Below are 15,225 nucleotides of genomic sequence, written 5' to 3'. Positions count from 1 at the left end.
TATTTCCCAGGCCAAAACACACACACACACACACACACACACACACACACACACACACACACACACACAGACTTAAAAGGAGGTGGCGGATGATGTAGCTGGGTGATGGAACATTTGCCTACCAAGCAGGAGGCCTTGAGTTCAACCTCCCGTCCTGAAGAAAGGCTGGCCGAACAGTTTGGAAAAAAAAACCCACATATTTCTAAAACTAAAAAGTCACTATAGAAACAAATGCCTACCTAGGCATATAAGAATGGGAAAATGAGTATTATAGAACTGTTTAAAACGAATGAGGATGAGCTCTGTGTCCTCAAACTAAGTAATTTCCAGAAGCTGGCATAGGTGAAAATAGGAAAATGCAAAGGACCCTGGGTAATGTATTCTTTATGTATGTGAGAAACACTGATCCTCATTTCATAATAAAAGTTCTGGAGAATCAGGGAAGCAAAAGCAAGACAGATTCATTTTCAGTTTAGAGGCCAGACGCCAACCTGGACAAAAAGCAAAAATGACAGGTATGCCAGTTTTGTACAAAATAGTGAGTTTTTTATCCCTAATCTTATTTCCTATCCCTCAGCCCCCAGGCAAATTCTTCAGAGAGGTTGGATCTTCCTAGTGTTTAGCATTGTCTCCTCCCCTCCCCTCATCCTATGGGTTCATTCTATAGATGAGTCACATAGTAGATTTCTCTACCCTTTCAACCCTAGGCTGAACTGTTAATGTGAGATAGGCACCAACTGCTGGAGAGACTAGGCCTTGTGCCTCCAGATTATCTGCCATTCTCCGATTCATTCTAAACATGCCTTCTACACAAATGGGCTGTAAGGATTTATTTCTTATGATGTAATGTAGAAGAGCCAGTAGCTGTGATGTGGCAGTTGACAGAGTCCTTGGCTAGCATAGAAGAGACCCCGGGTTTGACCTCCAGCATCTCATAAAATCCCAACGTTAGGTCCAACAAGGGCTTGGGCTTCCAGGATGCTATACCTCCCGACTCCACTGGATATGGATTCCACTCCCTAGGCTACCAACCTGGCTCCTGCAGACCCCAATGGCAAGGCAGACCCCTACGTGGTGGTGAGCACTGGCAAGGAGCAGCGGGACACTAAGGAACGCTACATCCCTAAACAACTCAACCCCATCTTTGGAGAGTGAGGCCGGGCCCTGGGCTTGGGAATGGGGGTGCCATGGGCTCCACAGCTGCTTGCCTAGGCAGCTGTGGAGAGGGCTGGACACTGCCACCCCAGATCTCCTCTGAGGGCTTGGAGCTGTCCTTAGCCACTTTTCCTTCCTGCCCAGGGTCCTGGAGCTGAGTGTCTCCCTCCCAGCTGAGCCAGAGCTGACTGTGGCCATATTTGACCATGACCTTGTGGGTTCCGATGACCTCATTGGGGAGACCCACATTGACCTGGAAAACAGATTCTATAGCCACCACAGAGCCAATTGTGGGCTGGCCTCCCAGTATGATGTGTGAGTCCAGCAGGGCCCCAAGAAGACATTCCCAAACCAAACACATGCAGAGCTCACATTCCCACTTAACATGTCTTTAGTCTTATTATATTTAGAATGTCTCGTGTTTGCGTGAGTACACTTGTGTGAGAATCTGAGCACATGTGTCCCACAACGTGCACATGAATGTCTGAGGACAGACTTGGGTGTTGGTCTTCTCTTTCATCTTGTTTGAGGCAGGGTCTCCTCACTGTTGTGAGCCAGGCTACCTGGCTCATAAGCCTCCAGTCTCCTGTCTCTTCCTCCTCCATCTTCCATAGGAGTGCTGGGATTACAGACACCTGCACTATTGACCTTTATGTGGGCTCTAGAGACTTGAATTCATAGAGAATTCATACACATGAATTTAAGGCCTCATGTGTATGCCTCAAGTCCTTTGATACATCTCCAAACAGATGTATCTCCCAGTCCTCACGGTCCCATTGTTGTCTCCAAAAGGGCAACTTCTCCCACCCCCTAGCAAGACATCCTAGTTTAGTGTTCAAGACCTGAGCTTGGGAACTGGGGTTTCCATACTAAGTCATTCGACCTCTTTGACCTCTTGACCTTGGTTCCTCCTCTTGCCTTTGGGTCCCATTGTGCTCACACAGCCCTAGCTGATACATTGTTCCCTTCTGCCCAGCAGTGATGGGTACAATGCCTGGCGAGATGCCTTCAGGCCTTCACAGATCCTGGCCGGGCTGTGCCAGCGCTGTGGCCTTCCTGTCCCCGAATACCGAGCTGGGGCTGTCAAAGTGGGCAGCAGAGTCTTTCTGACACCATCTGAAGCCCCGCCTCCAGGTACCAGACCCTGTCTGTTGGACAGGCCACAGCAGGTATGGGGGAGGCAGACCAGGATATACCAGGTGTCAGGCTCCTGTGCCCTGTAGAGACTACTGACTGCGGCAGGCACTGGGATGTTTGGGAGTTTGGCTGAGTTAGGACAAGATTCCTGGAAGTTGAGAGAAAATGACCTCGGGTAGACCCCTCAGAACACAGGATCCAGATCTATACAGTCTGTGGCTATGGAATTCACTTCACATGGCTGGCGGGGTACTCTCTAAACAGGGTTTGATCAAAGGTGATGGCTGGCTCTTCCATAGTCTTCAGTCAGTAGTTATAGCAGCACACCCCCACCTCCCATCCCCCGATTTTTGTAAATGATAGACTTGTTCTCCCAGGCCACAGGCTTTTGGGTTTTGTTGTTGTTGTTGTTGTTGTTGCTTTTTTTTTTTTTTTTTTTTTTTTTTTTTTTTTGGTGGAAGGCAGCTGTTGAGGAGGTCTCTATGTAGCCCTAGCTGTCCTAGAACTTACTATGTAGACTAAGTTGTCCTTAAACTCATGGAGATCCTCCCGCCTCTGCTGGGATTAAAGGTGTGAATCATGCCAGGCACAGGCCACAGCTTTATCTAGTACAGATCCAGTCTCAGTGGAGAGCTACTGAGGAGGACGGGTCAGGGAGGGGGAGTAGGGGTTGTTGTGAAGCCAAGCCCACATCCCCTCGTTTCAGATGGCAGGAATCCCAAGGTGACAAGTGAGGCTTCTGAGGAGGCCCAAGCATTGCTTGTGTTGAGGCGTTGGCAGGAGATGCCAGGACTTGGGATCCAGCTGGTCCCTGAGCATGTGGAAACACGGCCTCTGTACCATCCCCGCAGCCCGGGGCTACTGCAGGTGAAGGCACTTCAGCGCCCCTAAGACTCATCAAGACTCATACCTGACTCTGGACTCTTTCCCCAAGTCCTCTGCCCATACACCACTACCACTGACCCTGGCTCCTGGTGTCAGTAAGCATCCCACCTAGCCTTGGAGTCTTGAACCTGTCACGGGCTGTATACCCCACCCCTAATTCTTATCCAGTAGGATCCCCAACCCTGCACCAACAAGGTTCAGACCCAGGGCTCCATCCTGGGTTGCCTGAGCCTCGAGACACCATACACTACTCTTGATTTCAATTTTCTTACTCTGAGACCTTATCCTGGACCCAAACTTTACCTTGACCTTGGGGCCCTCACTTCAGACTCTACCTTTACCCTAACACCCCAAATCTACCCAGTAACTCCTGCGCTTGACCCTCCTCTTTCCTCACTGGGGACAGGGCAGCCACTGGATTCCCTTTAGAAAAGGAGTTCTCTCGAACCCTGTTTCTCTAAAACCCTGGGTTTGTGCTCTTAGGGATCCCTTCATATGTGGATTGACATCTTCCCTAGTGATGTGCCGGCCCCACCCCCGGTTGACATCAAGCCTCGGCAGCCAATCAGGTGAGAGAATTTGGGCCCCATCTACTCTCTGAAAACCCGAGCCCCCATTGAATGAGGCCAAGACTTCTGACTGTGCCTTGTGGGTAGTTGAGTTTCATAACCCTCCCTTGCCCATTAGCCAGGAGCATTGTGTCTGGTTAGAGTCCAGATGTCCTTCAGTAAACCCTGCTCCGGACTGGACTAGCACAAACGCAGTTCCATGAGGATATCTCTTCTACCTCTAGGCTCTGCTATTCTTGGTCTACCTCTTAGGGAGCACCCCTTCCCCTTTTAATGTGTATTGGTCTTTTGTCTGCATGTATGTCTGTGTATTGCAAGCACGCTTGTGGCCTGCAGAAGCCAGAAGAAGGATGGCATTAAATCTCCTGAGCCATACTGTGGATGCTGGGAACTGAACCTGAATCCTTTGGAAGGGCAACAAGTGCCCTTAATCAATGAGCCATCTCTTAGCCCCTCAGAGAGCCTTTTGCAGCCTAGGGAACAAGATAGCTTCTAAGAGTGTTGGTTCATCTCTTAAGAACCAGACCTCTTGAGTGGAAATAAATGTCTTTAGAGCCAAAGCCCAAAGCCACTTTCCCACACCAGCCACTGGCTGGTCTAGATGATGCTTTCTCTGTCACTGGAACCATGGATTGGCAATTTCTGTGTGGTCCTCCCAAGTCTGCGTCCAGTAGGTGCCTGTCCCAACAGATTGACAGTGTGGGTGGGCAGAGTCAGAGGGAAAAAGGGTACAGCAGTACATCCGTGTCCTCAGAAGGCAGAGGCAGGAGGATCAGGACTTCAAAGGCCAGCCTCAGTTTCATAGAGATCAAGGCTAGCATGGGCTACATGAGACCCTGTCTCAACCAAACAAAATCAGAGTGGATTGATAAATGAAGGGAAGAGACATCCAGGCAACCCCCGACAACCATGAGGTCATGCCTGGGAAGAACTAGACCGTGGAAACGTTTCAGCTGTCCTCTGTTCTTACCTCTTCCTTCGCTGCCAGTCTTTTCTCACACTTTTCTATACCCCAGAAGGTGGGTTATTTGTCATGTGGCTTGCTGTGGCTCTAACTCTGCAGTCAGCAGATGGATGCTGAGCTACTCAACTGTCTCAGGGTTCTGACTCCAAATGGGAAAAAACCTTCATTTTACTGGCTTGGGCCGGAACACTCCTGGTGCTGCGATTGTAGTGGGAAATGGTCAGTGATACCTGACTCTGCTCCTTTCTGTTCCCACAGTTTCCCCTCTTTTCTTGTCTTTTGAGACAAGGTCTCACATAGCCCCAGCTGGCCCTGAGCTAGAGATACAGCTGCGGATGGCCTTTGAACTATCTTAGCCCTCTTGCCTCTACTTCTCCAGTGCTGGGATTTACAGACATGTATCACCATACCTTGCTACAGTGCTGGAGATTGAGCCCAGGGCCTCTAGAAAGCTAGGCAAACAACTGAACAAAGATCAAAGATTTTTCAGTTGTTATGGTTTGGGGACAGGGTCTCATGCAGCCCCAGGGATGAACTCCAAACCTCTGGGCCGGGGGGAGCTGATATTACAGGCCTGTGTGCCACCACCCCTGTTTAAGAGTTGCTGGGTAGTCAAACCGGGGACTGTGGTGTTAGGCCAGCATTCTACCCACTGAGCTACACTCCCAGGACCCTCTTAACAGTCTGAAACCACTGCATCCCTAGCTATGAGCTCAGAGTTGTCATCTGGAACACGGACGATGTGGTTCTGGATGATGTGAATCCACTCACTGGAGAGATGTCAAGTGACATCTACGTGAAAAGGTAGGCCTACAGGCCAGGCTGGCCAAATGGCTGCCCTACAGGAAACTGCAAATGGGGACCCCAGGTTCACATCCTCTGTGTGCTGACAGCTGAGTCCTGGGTGTGGCCCTAGCCCTGATACCCATCTTGCCCTGGGCCATCTCCTTCCCTCACCCAGCTGGGTCAAGGGTCTAGAGCAGGACAGACAGGAGACAGATGTCCACTTCAACTCCCTGACTGGAGAGGGCAACTTCAACTGGCGCTTTGTGTTCCGTTTTGACTACCTGCCGACGGAGCGGGAGGTGAGCGTCCGGCGCAAGCCTGGACCCTTTGCTCTGGAGGAGGCTGAATTCCGGCAGCCAGCAGTGCTGGTTCTGCAGGTCTGGGACTACGACCGAATCTCTGCCAACGACTTTCTTGGTACTTAGCTTTACTAACCTCAAGCCCCCACTTGGTCTGTCCCCATGCTCTTTGCGCCATCCTTTTCCTCTCTGTCCTTTGGTTTGAACTCTTAACTTTGAATCCTGTTGATTTCAGACCCCAGGCTTATACCTAATCAGTGTTCAGAGAGCTTGGTGTAGTAACCTCTTTTCCAAGGCTCTGCTTCAGACCTCCCATAGACCATCCTGAAGTCACTTTGGCCTCCTCTGTAACCTTTGATTGGCAGTCTGATTCTAGACCGCTATAGCTGTGGCCTGACCACCGTCCTCCCTCTGGAGTCTCTGCAACCCTGGGCGCTGCCTCTTCAACACCTGGCCCTAACCCGTGAGTTCTGCTCTCACAGGGTCCCTGGAGTTGCAGCTACCAGACATGGTGAGAGGGGCCCGGGACCCTGAGCACTGTTCTGTTCGACTAGCCCTTGATGGGGCAGGGCCAAGGTGCAATCTGTTTCGCTGCCGTCGGTTGCGGGGTTGGTGGCCAGTGGTGAAGATGAAGGACATGGAAGACGTGGAGCAGGAAGCCAGAGAGGCTCAGGCTGGCAAGAAACAAAAGAGGAAGAGAAGGAAGGGCCGGCCAGAGGACCTAGAATTCACAGACACAGGAGGCAACGTCTACTTCCTCACAGTGCGTAGCCCATAATGATCAAGGGCTGGCTCAGGCTGGACTGCGTCTACTGACGGCCCTACCCTTTCTTTCTAGGGGAAGGTTGAGGCGGAGTTTGAACTGCTAACTGTGGAGGAGGCAGAGAAGCGGCCAGTTGGGAAGGGACGAAAGGAGCCAGAGCCTCTGGAGAAGCCCAAGTAAGTAGCCCAAGCTTGGGTAGGCAGGGTCACTGGCAGGGGCTTCCTGGTCACTGTGACTCCACCCTTCCCCAACAGCCGCCCCAAAACCTCCTTCAACTGGTTTGTGAACCCCCTCAAGACTTTCGTCTTCTTCATCTGGCGCCGGTACTGGCGCATCCTGGTGCTGCTGCTGCTGCTGGCGCTGATCACCATTTTCCTCCTCCTCGTCTTCTACACCATCCCTGGACAGATCAGTGAGGTCATCTTCAGTCCCATCCACAAACACTAATCCAAGTGACTGGGGACACACCTCAGGGTCACAATCTTTCAAACATGCTCTGGAAGTCCTTTCTTCCAGTGTGACCTGGAAGGGTTTGGCCCTCAGGTTCAATAAACTTTATCACAGGCCAGAGGCTGTCTTTGAAGGTGGTGCAGGATAAATGCGCTCAGGTAGCATCAGAAGCGGGGGAATGCTAGAATGCACAGGGATGGGAGACTGCCCACACGCAACCCCAGCAAAGAACAAGCTCTGAAGTCCGAGTAGATTGTGTCACCTGTACCCCCAGTAGCAGCCTTTCAGTCCCTGCCAGTGGCTGGGTCCTCTCTTCACCTGCTCATGGCTCTGCCTTCTGTGACATCTAACCACTTTGTTTCATTAACTTTTTACCAGGCCTGAGCGACCTTCCTAAGAGTATGGGGCAGATGAGACCACAGAAGCCAGGGATGGGTGGGTTACCAGACGGACCCCAGGTTAACAAGGGAAAGAGTCATCACTCCCAACTTCTAAGGGACACTGGACATAGCTCTCAGGTGCTCTGTCACCTGGACCTCAGGCACAGTGCCCTCCAGTGACCTTGCTGTCATCACTGCACTTTGCCTCCCTGCCATGGTCTTATGATCTGATGAACTGGCTGCTGTCCTGACTCCCGAGCTGTGGACTGGTGAGGCCTCTGGGCCCTCATTCTCTACACAGATAAGCGTTCTAATGAGAAGCTGTGGTCTGGTGCTGGCTGTGCTCTCAAATGACAGAGGCTTCTGCCCTCCTTGCTTTTCAGCTTTTCCATGTAGGAGTCTGCAAAGGCCTATGGGTGTTCTCTATGCACACACTATGGGGCTCAGCAGTAAGCAGAACCACAGGGCGGAGGCCAGGCTGTGGGAAGCAGCCTCTGCAGTAGCTGTCCGTCAGTGCAGCAGTGACCAGTTCCAGACTGGACTCAGCTCTGTGATGGTGGCTCCAAGATGTTTACCCCAGAAAGTTCTAGTCACAGAAGAGAAACTAAGGCTGTGAAGCAGGTATCAGTCTAGTGTAAATAAAGCCACAGTAGACAGTGATGCACATAGGACTTCCAAAGGGCTGACCCTGATGAGTCATGATGGAGTTAAATATGTGGCCATGAGAAGGGGCTGCTCCTAGTTCCAGCCAGATCCCAAGAATCACACTGAGACCAATCATTCCTATCACAATTCATATTTATTATGAATTACGGTCTGGGCTGGGCTGACTGAGGAGGAGAGGAGTATGGGTAGTTGACAGGCTGAAGGATAAACTCACAGGGGGCAGAGGGCAGGGCGAGCGGTGGGGAAGGAAGAGAACTACGTTGTCTTCCCTAGGTCAATTTTCTTCTGGATGGCCCGAGCGGAGTGGTAGATGAGCGAGTCAATGAGTCCAGCCACTGAGGGAGAGACTGTGACTAGCAGTGGCTCCTGTGGACCGCTGCCTGTCACCTAACTGGCTAGCTGGCATTCTCCTTGGTCCTTAAGGCATTCCTCTTCCCCAACCAAGGCCTGGGACACTGCTGAGGATGCCACTCGGCTGTGGACACCTGCCCAGTATGTGTATGCCTTCAAATCTACAGCACAGAGAAGCCTGAGGCACCCGCTTCCCCAAAAGTGCCCTGGAATCTCTCACCTGTAAACATGCCTCCAATGATGGCGCACACACCCGTCAGGAAGTGGGTGAAGGACCTGCAGAGGCAACCAGAGGGCTCAGCAGGCACCTGCTCATAGGCCACAGGAGGGAGGGCTCAGCAGGCACCCGATCTCATTGGCCCTGAGCCTTGACTACTGCCACTCTATCCTCACCTGTGTTTCTCTGTCAGCTTCACCATCATTGGTGAGAGCTCATACAGCACAAAGACCCCCGGCAGGCCCTGATCACCCAGCAGTCCATTGGCAACCTTCTCATGCCTGGTCACAGAGAACTGGTTTGTCCTCAGCACCTGTGGTAGGAAGGGCCCCAGAGGCAGAGTGACTCTAGCTCAGAGGTTTTCTGAGCCCTGCCCCTTGTGAGACTGTGACTACTTGAAGAGACATGGATTGTAAGCGCTCCTGTGGACCCCTGCCTGGTCACCTACAGTTGACCTGCCCTAGCCACAACTAGTCCATACTTTTTTTTTTTTTTTTTTTTTTTTTTTTTTTTTTGGTTTTCGAGACAGGGTTTCTCTGTGTAGCCCTGGCTGTCCTGGAACTCACTCTGTAAACCAGGCTGGCCTCGAACTCAGAAATCCGCTTGCCTCTGCCTCCCAAGTGCTGGGATTAAAGGTGTGTGCCACCACCGCCCGGCTAGTCAATGCTTTTGCTGGAGGTTCAGGGGTGAGAAAAAACTCTTGCAGTGGCACTCTAAGGTAGCACTCACTTCCTTGGCCCTGAGCCCTGTCACAGCACTCCACAGACTGGCTGCCCTACAGACCACAGAGCACAGCAGGCCCAAGGGATGCTTGGCCTGGCTAACCCAGCCTAGAACATACAATGGGAGTTACTAAGCACCCAAGGGATGTCTGGAGGCAGTGTGGGAAGCAGGAAGACCACGGGTATTCTTCAGTGAGAGCAGACCCTTCAGGCCTCAGCACTGCATCCACTGTACGGGGGGCGGGGGGCGGGGAGCAGTACCTCCCTCCTCAGGCTGAGGGACTGACACCAAGGGCTTCAAGTGCTTGTCGACAAGTTGGGAGCGTGTCACCCGTACTCCCTTAACTCACCTCTCCGTCCACCTTCATGTACACTGTGGGCACCACCTTCACAAAGTACTGGAACATCATGGAGGCTGTGTGGAGAAGAAAGCACAGGGTATAGGTGCCAGGCGGGGTTTTAATGGGAGAAGGGGCTACTTCCCAGGATGGTACCTTGGGGTGCAGTGACGTTGGTGTGGTCCAGGGGGTTCACAATTCCTGGATAGTCCTCCCCGAATGACAGGTGCTTGATGTAGTGGGTCATGTTGATCTGCAAGCGATCAGATGGCTGAGGCCTGACAGTACACAATCCAGGCCACCCAAAACTATCTAGAGTAGCAGAGAGGCTGCCCGAGTGTGTCCGTGCATGTGGGAGAGGGAAGGATGAAGGGAGGACCCCTGTATGGGAGAGGCTATGACTTTTAATGGAAGAACTGGCTGTACCAGGCGTCTCCTGTTTTTCACTTAAGGATTCCCTTCTCAGTCCACAGGTTCCTGGGGCTCCAGGGTTATGGTATAACTTCAAAGAGTCATGGAGGGCATAGTAGACATTGGTCCTGCCTGGACCCCTCTAGGGATGAAGGCCTAAGCCAAAAGCCCCTAACTGCCAGCTTTCTTGAGGGATGGATGCTTAGAAGTGCAAACCTGACCATGTCACGCCCCTGTTAAGGTGGGCAGACCACTGCCCTCTGTTCTGAAAGGGAAGAGCAGACTCTTCAGTGTGGCTGCCAAGTCCCATGTGCTCTGGCTCTGCCAAAGTTTTGCCAGCCTTGGCACCCACCCAGGTGGCTTCTTAGACATGTCACATTCCCTCCTGGCTTTGCTCGGAGGTTCCTTCTCAAGGATGTACTCCGCAACCCCGGCTCTGCCCTGAGTCTGAAGCATCAGTGAGCAATGGAGAGCGGTTTCTCTGCTCCCCAGGTCAGACATGGACAGCCCAGTCATGCCACCCAACCTCCATGGTTTCCACCCGGTACGTACATTGTCAAGGCCAAAGCTCTGCAAGTCATGAACTAGGAGAAAAGAAGAAAGGATCATTAGGCAGGCAGGACGAGGCTCCTGGCTGCTCCCGAGTCTCTTCTCAGGCTGTCCTCCTCCCTGTGGGGTGTGAGGCACCCAGCTCTTCTCAGACTCCTAGTCACCCTCACCCTGGAACCCGTGGCCCTGCTTACGGATAGCTGCCCAGGGCTGGAGTGGGCAAGAACACAGATCTTTCTTCCCTGACAAAGGTGCTCTAGGCAACTGACTCCAGGCGGGGCTTTTAGCTCAGGAAACAAAACCTACCGACTAGATCACTAACTAGAGGTAATGGCTGGCGTGGGGGGACGGGACGGGGATGGGATGGGGACGCTGGTGCTTCTGCCCTCAAAATTCCCCAAAGGTTTCTCAAGGGGGTCCTGAAGCAACCACTTCATGCCATCTTCTAATCCCAACTGCCTGCTGTGAGGAACCCCACCTCAAAGTCACATCGCAGACCCACCCAAACCTTCCCCATTCCAGTAGGGAAGGCTGCCTCAGAAGTGGGGGCTTGGCCTCCCTGGGGGCAGGGCCACTTACTCTCCACAGCATGGACTGCAGCATGGGGGAAGGAGAGAGGAGGAAGAGAACAGATTCAGAGCTTCACAGTGACATCTATGGAGCGAGACCCATGGTAGGAGGGAGGACTGACACCCCTGCTTCAGCACAGGGTCTATCCCCAGCTAAAAGGCCTCTTCTGGGACCAAAGAGGCATAGAGGGTGGCTTAAGCAGAAAAATAGCCAGTCTAAGAAGAACTGAAGACCTAGATCCTGAAAACCCTCTCGCAGCTGCACCACCGGGATAGAGTACTTGGTCCAAGTGATTGTCTGCAGAGGGCTGTTCTAAGGACCAGGAGGATCTAACAGGAGGATCTGGTCAACTTTACAAGATATTACACCATCCCATATCCTTCACCCTGCAATCAACAAGGATGTTTAAAAAAAAAAAATCCTCTAAGATGGCAGATGTCTGGTCACAGGCACTGGAGCTCTGTGTATGAGCATCGTTGTACTCAGGGTCAGTTCCCTGGGGTTCATGACTCTGAGGGTAGACCTAAGAGCAGGCGCAGACATGCTGCTGTGATGCCCACCCAACTACCTGAGTGTCTGTGAGGCCTGGAGCCAACAGTTTTATACAGTGCCACACTGGGATCTTCCTATAGTCTCAGCAAGTCCACTTTACTCCTCAAGAGTAAGGGGATGCAGGATCCAGAGCTCTGCAGGGTCCTTCCTTAATCTGACATTAGCAGAGGCTACACCCCGTTCTAGTTTTAACCACAGGCACCCCAAGTACTGGCCACCAGCCTGCTAACTTCCTCCTGTTTCTCCCTACCCCAAATCCAACCACCACACAGAAGGCCTGCCGCAGTCTGATGCCTCTGCTTCCTCACTGGCTTTCACTCCTACCCCAAGTGCTCACTTCTTCCCATGCTCCATCACTGTGATCACCTCTTCATGTGCTCTTGCCTCCCTTGTCTGGGCAGCATGGAGCATCCCTAAACCCCAGAGAATCCCACTGGTGTTCTCACTTCTATCCACTGTCCCAGAAACCAGAGGTGCCTACTGTGGCCTCTCTCTCCTATCTCAGCCACCTCTATCCCCCTCTCCTCAGCCTTCACCTAACAACTTTGCGTCCTAGGCCAGAGCAGCAGCTAGGGGCAACCCTGCATGTGCTTCTGCCTGCCGTGCCTGGAATCTGCTTTCCTGGCTGCACAGCTGGCCGGTCCTCATGCTTAGGCACTAAACTGCCCCTCACCCCCAACCTGCCTGCCACACTGTCGCTCTCCTCTCTAGCCTCACTTTTGTGATGTTATGGTGACTTCCCACAGCCCTGCACATGGGTGAGCCTTCTGAGGACTGCACCAGTTCCTGGAAGTGTTTCCTTCCTTCTCAGTATTGTCCTCTACTTCCCAGTCTTCAGCTGGTACCATCATCTAAACTTTGTTAATGGCCGTGATGACATGTGTCCACAGCTTCAATTTCAAGCACTGTACCCTCACACAATCTTAGAACACTCCCCACACGGCCTAGTTATAGCCACGTTCTGTCAGGGCCACAATGCCCCTAACAGTCCATCCATCGTCCGCTCCCCTGGCTCTCCAGCCATCCTTAGCCTCCTCTAATGCTAGAGGCATTAGTCTTCCATAGCACTCAGCTCTTAGAGTTCCCTTCTCCAACACCCTGCACCTGTAGGAGAGCTCTGAATATGTGTGAGGTTCAACATCTGCATCTCCCGGCTAGTTCCTCTCCAACTCCCGGTTAACACTTACTTGGTAACCACGGAAACTAGGAAATGAAAATCCTACTGGTCTGAAAGGGTCAGAAGCAGAATATCTGCTCTATCCGCACACCTGTAAACATCCACCCCTCTCACCAATCCTCCTTAGGTCTTCTAAATGGTAGTTCTAACCTCCCCACTACTCAGGCATAAAACTCATAAAACTCAAGTTGTCCTGGACTCCGTTGTCCTTCTCTGTCCCATCCACCGGTGTCATCTCAGTTCTACCTTTAACGTATCCAGAACCCACCAGCTCACTACCACCACTCTGATCCATGCTCCACCATCTTTGCCATATCTGGTCACTGCGACCTTCTCCACTGAGTCTCACATGCTGCCCTGTTCTCCTCCCGCCTTCTACACACCACCAGGAGGTAATGTTTACCATGTGTTTCTTTAATTTTTTTTTTTTTTGGTGGGGGAAGACAAGGCCTCACTATGCAGTACTGGCTGGCCTAAAACTCATGGAGATTCTCCTGATTCTGCCTTCTGAGTGCTGGAATCAAAGGCTTGAGCCATCATGTTTGGCCTTATTTGTAAAGGTGAAGTCAGATCACCGAAGCCTGGGCCCTGCTGCCTACATGGCTGTGGCCCCTCAGCTACTGTGTTCCAGGCGCCCTGTTTCACTGTCACTGGGACCTGCCAAGCACACGCAGGCCCTCAGCATCTATATTCACTGCTCTCTACATGCTATACTCCCTAGGCATCACCACTGTTGGCTGCCTCACTTTGCTCAGGTCTTTGCACAAGTGTGACCCCACAGTCCTTCCTAAATCACCTTAACTAAAACAGTGGACACAGTGTCTCTCCACCATCTTTACTCGGCCTTGCTTTGGTCTACACTATTGTTATTTATCTATTTATTTAGAGACAAGGTCTCACTATATAGAACTGGCTAGCCCAAAACCAACCATGTAGACCAGGCTGGTCTTTGGCTTGGTCCACATTACTTAATAGTAGAGGCTATATCATGTACTCTATATGCCTGTTTCATTCTTTCGCTCTTTCTCCTTCCTTCCTTCCTCCCTTCCTTCCTTCCTCTCATGTGTGTGTGTAAGGAGGGTGTTGAGGCAGGGTCTCATGTAGCTAAGGCTAGTCTCAAACGTCTATGTAAGGATGACCTTGAACTGATCCTTCTATCTACCTTCCAAGTGCTGGGATTGTAGGTTTGTGGACTATGCCCAGCTGTCTGTTTGAGTACTCTGAGTGCAGAGACTTTACCGACTGCATATCTTCAGATCTAGACTAACACATAGCACCCAGTAGGTGATTACTAATGTCTAGTGAATGAATACATAAGCATGGCTAAGGGTATGAAATCTGAATTCCAATCCAGATTTGCTTGCCCAAAGCCCCCCTCACACAGTCACCTGATTTTGGGGGCGGGGAGGGACAATTAGCACTCAACAAAGCAGCTCTTAAACCAGGCTCTGTGCAATAACTCTCCCTAACTCCTGCACCACACAGGCTGGGGAGCAAAGCCAGGGTTCCATGCACGCTAGGTACACATGCTACTAACTGAGCCATCCAGATCCCTGTCCCTAGACTCTCTACAACTGTGCTAAACTCTGGCTCCACATTAAAACAACACTGGCCTGGTAAGGGAAACACCAACCTGCCACGAGGGAACCCAGAGCTGAGTGCCCCCGGCTGACCCTGGATCACTTACCATGCACATGAGACTGTTGGAAGCTCTTCCCAGGGGCAAAGTGGAAGTTTCCAGCCACCTGTAGGGACATTTCCTCTCATTCTCCAAGTCAACAATGGGGCTCTCCCAGCCTGGCTCACCCAGCTGTCTCCCTCGCTCCCTCCTGGTACCTTGTTGACCTCCAAGAAGCCAAACACCTGGCAGCCTTCGTTCTTCTGCTCCTGCATCTTCTGGCTGAAGCCCTCTCGTCGACACTGCTCAATGGTGTCTGGGTTCTTGAAGGCCCAGCCTCGACGACGATATGCTTCCCGCACATCTTCGCAACTGTTACAGCACCTGTCGGGAAGGCACGGAGGGATGAGAGCCCAGCCACGGTGCCCAGCGGAATAACACTAAAGCTATTCTGCCCACTGCAGGAGGGAGTGTGAATGTCCTTAATGCCAATCAACTGTATACATAAAAATGGCTGTAATGGCAAACTGTAAGCCACAGGTAACAGTATTACTACTTTCCTTTCTTCTTTCTAAAAAGTACATCTCTCAGCCAGGTGATGGTGGCACACGCCTTTAATCCCAGCACTTGGTAGGCAGAGGCAGGCAGATTTCTGAGTTTGAGGCC

General features: G+C 51.8%; 2 protein-coding genes across 5 annotated transcripts in view; one reads left to right on the top strand and one right to left on the bottom strand.

The window, feature by feature from the left end:
• LOC116091256 (fer-1-like protein 4) overlaps positions 1-7,126 on the top strand; it is a 36,256-nt gene extending 29,130 nt beyond the window's left edge. The window contains exons 36-45 of the mRNA XM_031372463.1: positions 1,024-1,151; positions 1,300-1,470; positions 2,135-2,289; positions 2,999-3,159; positions 3,661-3,746; positions 5,416-5,514; positions 5,672-5,913; positions 6,278-6,558; positions 6,634-6,734; positions 6,813-7,126. Coding sequence (XP_031228323.1) covers positions 1,024-1,151; positions 1,300-1,470; positions 2,135-2,289; positions 2,999-3,159; positions 3,661-3,746; positions 5,416-5,514; positions 5,672-5,913; positions 6,278-6,558; positions 6,634-6,734; positions 6,813-7,005 — 1,617 coding nt within the window. The 3' untranslated portion in view covers positions 7,006-7,126. The remainder of the gene's footprint in view (positions 1-1,023; positions 1,152-1,299; positions 1,471-2,134; positions 2,290-2,998; positions 3,160-3,660; positions 3,747-5,415; positions 5,515-5,671; positions 5,914-6,277; positions 6,559-6,633; positions 6,735-6,812) is intronic.
• A 1,042-nt stretch (positions 7,127-8,168) lies between these two features.
• Ergic3 (ERGIC and golgi 3) overlaps positions 8,169-15,225 on the bottom strand; it is a 10,177-nt gene continuing 3,120 nt past the window's right edge. The window contains exons 6-14 of one of the 4 annotated variants that reach the window (XM_031372452.1): positions 14,778-14,943; positions 14,629-14,686; positions 11,222-11,236; positions 10,646-10,677; positions 9,839-9,935; positions 9,695-9,759; positions 8,799-8,935; positions 8,626-8,681; positions 8,169-8,389 (exon numbers count right to left, since the gene is read on the bottom strand). In XM_031372452.1, the coding sequence (XP_031228312.1) occupies positions 8,310-8,389; positions 8,626-8,681; positions 8,799-8,935; positions 9,695-9,759; positions 9,839-9,935; positions 10,646-10,677; positions 11,222-11,236; positions 14,629-14,686; positions 14,778-14,943 (706 nt within the window). In that variant the 3' untranslated portion in view covers positions 8,169-8,309. The other 3 variants (XM_031372449.1, XM_031372453.1, XM_031372451.1) reach the window with 3 other exon arrangements.

This window comes from Mastomys coucha, unplaced genomic scaffold (assembly GCF_008632895.1).
Source record: "Mastomys coucha isolate ucsf_1 unplaced genomic scaffold, UCSF_Mcou_1 pScaffold15, whole genome shotgun sequence".
Classification (NCBI taxonomy): domain Eukaryota; kingdom Metazoa; phylum Chordata; class Mammalia; order Rodentia; family Muridae; genus Mastomys; species Mastomys coucha.
Note: the sequence above shows the minus strand (reverse complement) of the source record. Positions and strands in the feature narration are given on the sequence as shown.